We start from the raw sequence: 5,121 nt of genomic DNA on the forward strand, positions 1-5,121 counted from the left end.
GGGCTGGGGGAGGGATGGGGAGGCAGGAGGACGGGTGGGGAGGAGAGGAGAACTGTGGATGGAATATAAAATGAATTTTAAAGAAATAAATTAAAACTAAAGATTAAAAAAAAAAGAAATCGGGCTTTGTTTTGTGCTCATTAATGAACTCTCCCTTTGAAACACAAAACAACTGTCCTATAAATACCCGTGTTTACATGTGTGACATCAAGCTTAACCATCTACGTAGCCTTTTGTGCCCCATGGGTTTCCTGTTTAATGTTTTATTAGTAACACTATATTCCATAACTCAGAGAAAGAAAAAAAAAAAAGAGCCAAACAAAAGAAAGGGTTTGATGTTAAGGCAAAGAAACAAGACAATGGAGAAAGAATTGTGACCACACATTCAGATGGTAGCCAACCCAGCAGGTTCATTATTAGCCAGCATTCTCCCACGTCATGAAAAATAGTCAGGCGGTGTTGATAAAAAAAAAAAAAAAACTAAAACTGGGGCTGTTAGCAGCAAATATGTGAAGATGATTTTACGAATTCCGTGGCTCAGAAGAAAGAACACTAGCTTAATCATGTCTCTCTAATTGCACGCATGACCATTTGGCTGTGTGTCTAAACTGCTGCCACCCGGCATCTCTCAAAAAGCTGCCAGGGGAACGGTTGATATTAAACTACAGGATGGCCTTCATGCTATTGCTTAAACAGCGTTGCTTACCGCAAACCAGAATCACATGGCAGGGAGTCAGTTCCCTGGTGCGAGTCAGTCTCTCTATGTCAGTTAAAAGAAATCATCAAGGTTTCTTGTAAAAGTTAAGGTCTAGGTTTTTTTTTTTTAAAGAAAAAAAAAACAAAAAACAAAAACCCAAAAAACCCATAAAAACAGGAAGTTGTCACACTAAGGCATAAACCAGGGCCCTGAAAAATCAGCATTGTGCTGGAATGAAAGAAAAAGACGCCTCAGTATGTTAAAAGTGAAGTTCCTCTTTGTGTAAAGAGGAAATAACTCGCCTAAAAGAGAGGTCAGTAGCTTTGGTCTTGAGTAACACTAGAAGCGCAGGGCAGTGACGGCCACTGGAGGTGCAAAAGAGTCAAGATAAAAAGTGGACAACGCCTCATAGCCATGGGAAGAGTGATTGCTGAGGCAGGAGAATTCCTTCATCATGTGAGGCCTTCATGTCCCTGTTTTCCATACAGGAGGACAGAAGGTTCTACTTTTAACCTATTTACCTAAGGCCATGCAACCCAGGGGCAGAGCTGATGGCCAGATATGGCCAGCACACTCCAAAGCTGGAGAAAGAATTTTTCTAAAGTCCAAACTCTCCTTTGTGAAGAGGAGGAAGAGGGGTGGAACACCTCGCCGCTGGAGGAAAGGCTCCAGGACACCTACCCCAGCACTTTCTAGCTCCTTCTATTGCCCCACACTAAGTGAATCATTATTTTGCCTCATGCTGCTTCATACTTGAAATTCTGACTTGCTATTCCTAGATGTCATACTATCCACCCACAGCAAATATCTAACATCTTCGATAACTCAATATTAGCCCTAATTAAGTCTCAGATATAACGTTATCTGAGGCCACGTGCTATGTCACCCAGTACGAGGCTTTACATAAAGGACACCTTATAATACAATATAATACCACAGGCTGCATTCATCCCTTCCTGCCCAGGCTTTTCCCAGTTCATAGCTTTGGACCCCATTAGAGGAAATCAATTTTATGCACATTTATAATACGCCTACATATAAGTTCTAATAAAAATGATATACTATAATGTTATACAATATGTAATTTTATAAGATATATTTCTTTGTGTGCATATATAGGTACACATTGTGTTTCACTGTGCTTGTGTGTGCATGTGTCTGCCTGTGGAGGACAGAAGACAGTGTCCTGTATTGTGCGTCTCAGAAACCATCCATCTTGGCTTTTCTTTCTTTTTTTTTTTTAAGACAGGGTCATTCCTTGGCTTGGAGATCGTCTATGTGGTTAGGCAGGGTGGCCGCAGGGATCCTCCTGCCTCTGATTTCCCAGGGCTGGGATCACACACAAGCACCATTGTGCCTGGCTTTGTAATATAGGTCCTGGGGATCGAACTCAGGTCTTCACGTTTATAAGGCAAGCATTTGTTTTTTTCCTATCTGAACCATCTCTCTAGGCCCTATTATCTAATTTATACACAATCTATAATATTTTTAAAGATTCACTTTTATTATTTCTAACTGTGTGTGTGTGTATGCAGCGCACATGTGTATGACGTGTGCACATGTGTATGATGTGTGCACATGCGTGCAGGTACCTTCAGAGGCCAGAGGCATCCGATTCCCCCTAAAGCTGAAATTTCAGGGGCGTGTGAGCTGCCCAACATAGGTGCTGGGAACGGAGCTGCCATAGTCTAAGAACAGTAGGGTTCTTAACCAACACTGAACCATCTTTCCAGCCCCATAAGATATAATTATGCTATATAATTCTTACATACTACAGAGTTCTCACATATATAATTCTTACATCATTTTATGCAAATATACCGATAATAAGGTTTCTAGAACAATCTACAGCATGAGCGTAGCTCATTGCACTTTCCTACACATTGAATTCAGAAGCAGGAGGCATACTTACCAAGATCAGCCTTCTCCTTAAGAACGTCTTTGAAGTTGAGTCCACTGTTGAGGGTTGACTGCCTGTACCTGAGCAGAGCCTCCTTCTGTCCATTTCTTCCAAACGCCTCTGTTTTTACCGGTGTGGCTCGGAGTCCACACCTCCACTTGGAGAAATCAGAATGCGCCCATTTGACCAGGTCTTCTAATTTTACAATCACCTTTTCGGAGACGGCGATGACCTCATCCTACAAGAAGTGGGATGAGCAGAAAATGTTACTCTGGGTTTGAGGGAAGTGATCCACTCTCAGCAAAGCCCACCCAGAAGCCACAGGGACGATCTCACCTTCAGCAAGTGGTCTAACCTTGGATAAGCAGACAATGTGTAATGGTTAGGATGAGAAGCGTCCTGTGAGCTGAGTTCAGCTCACTCACTGGCTTTCCAGGCCTTTTTATTTAAAGAATAATTGATATGACATGTTCGCTATGAGCTCGGAGGTCTACAAAAATAAGGCAGTGATTGTAAAAGGCATTTTAAACGCCAGCCACAGAGCCCATCTACCTATCTAACTCATTGAGTGAAAGCTAATTTTTCGACACAATTAATAGCGAGTGTAAAATGGGAGGGAGACTGGATGACTAATGGTTAGTCTCCATATAAATGGCCTAAGTAAATCTAGAATTCTTGGAACTCTGACTCACCCCCAAATTCCTATGTTTATGGTACATTTTCCCTTGGCTTATACACAAATATTGAATTTAACTTTTGTCCTAAAAATTAAATAAAACTGTGACGTAATCCCCAAAGAAATACTTCATAAATGTTATGTGCTTCCCACTGAAAGCAACCGACACATTCTCGTGTTTCTGCAAAACTTTGCAAGCTGAGAAATGAGTGGACTTTTTTTTTTTCTCTTTTAATACATATGGCTGGGAGGGGGCAGGAGGGCGGTGAGAAAGCCTTTGAATCTAAGACAAGTCGTTGAAGCTTCAGCTCCTCCCAGGGACCATAAATTTGAATTTTAAGCATCTCTAATTGCTTCCAGGAAACAAGTTTTCTGCCTCAGAATTAACCCAGCAAGATATTTAGTAGATATCTCTATGAAGAACAAAGAGGGCCCCCCCTGGCCCAGAGATTCTCTGGAAAAGGCTTATGGATCTCCTCTCCCGGGCTCTAATGAACTTATTTGAAGCATTTGACATTTTAACTTGAACTGAGTTTTTTTTTTTTTTGACTGAATCTTTCTGAAGAAGGCTTAGCCGTGAAAAACCCCTAAAGCATACAGAAATTTTCAAAATAGTTCTGACAAAACACCAACAGGAAGACGTCTCTAAGCTATTAGACAAAAAGAAATTCACAACGGAACTTGGCTAATTTTGCTCTTAAATATGACTCTCTCTTCCCTACCCTGCCTACACACGTACAAACACACACTCTCACCACCCATACACACCAGACATACTTCATACACACCACACACACACATAGACACACCCTACCACACACAGACATTACACACACACACACATATCATACACACCACATTTTACACATACACTTACACACATCACAACCTACTCCCTACCCCCTACACACACCCTAACACAACACACCCTAACACACACACACACACACACCCCGCTCCAACGCAAACAAAAAGGTTTTTATTAAAGATGGTGTTTACACAGTAAAGAGCACTCAGTTTTGTTATTTTAAATGGTTTAAGGTAAGAGGTAAATTTTGCTTTTCCTTGTCCGGTTCAGGACTTCTTCCGAGAAAAAGAAGTTTCTTACAGAGAGCAGTCATAAGGCCTCTCTCAAGAATGGAAAACAAGACTGGGTAACGGGATCCTTTCTCTTATCTTGATCAAATATGAACTTCCAGTAAAGGCAGACAAAGTGGAAATTGTGTTTTAACCTTCTTCTCGAGAAAATACCTCAAGACTTCATAAACTAGGGGGCACATGACAAAATGCCATTTGCAGGGCTGACTTCACCCACAATCACCACACCAACTTCTTGAAATAGATCTCTCCTCACCCTGCATTTTATAACTATTACACGATGATTATGAAATACTAGAATAAAAAAAAATCCAGGCTAGGTATTGTTTCAAAGCATATGGGAAAGGCTTCTGGGATGGGGAATGGGAGTATGTACACCAGCCACAGCATTTAGAATATTCTGGAAAATAATTAAGTAGCATGGTATATTAGCCTCCACATTAGCACAGATGGAATTTGGCAACGTTTTGACCAAATAAGGCTTCCTAGAATAGACAAGTTTGGAGATGAGTGTTATTCTCAAATAGCCCTGTGATCAAACGATTATCGTTTCAATTACCAGTTGCTTCAGATCTTTTCCGAGAAATGACATGACTAGCCCTGGCTGCCTTACAGCACCCGCCGAACAAATAGTTTATTAACCAAGAGAAAATACAATCCTTATGATGTCATTAATGAATAAACTTGTCTTTCAAGATCGTCTCTATAGATTTGACCTCAACTTTCTCTCCCTCCTCCCCCTCTCTCTCT

At 41.1% G+C, this 5,121-nt stretch overlaps 1 protein-coding gene across 3 annotated transcripts in view; it reads right to left on the reverse strand.

The window, feature by feature from the left end:
• The window catches only part of Arid5b (AT-rich interaction domain 5B), a 174,689-nt gene that overhangs the window by 139,675 nt on the left and 29,893 nt on the right, over positions 1–5,121 (reverse strand). For all 3 annotated transcript variants that reach the window (XM_013351207.2, XM_005360148.2, XM_013351208.2), the window contains one exon: positions 2,610–2,835. In XM_013351207.2, the coding sequence (XP_013206661.1) occupies positions 2,610–2,835 (226 nt within the window). The remainder of the gene's footprint in view (positions 1–2,609; positions 2,836–5,121) is intronic.

The sequence above is a fragment of the Microtus ochrogaster genome, linkage group LG2 (assembly GCF_000317375.1).
Source record: "Microtus ochrogaster isolate Prairie Vole_2 linkage group LG2, MicOch1.0, whole genome shotgun sequence".
NCBI classification, from domain to species: Eukaryota; Metazoa; Chordata; class Mammalia; order Rodentia; family Cricetidae; genus Microtus; species Microtus ochrogaster.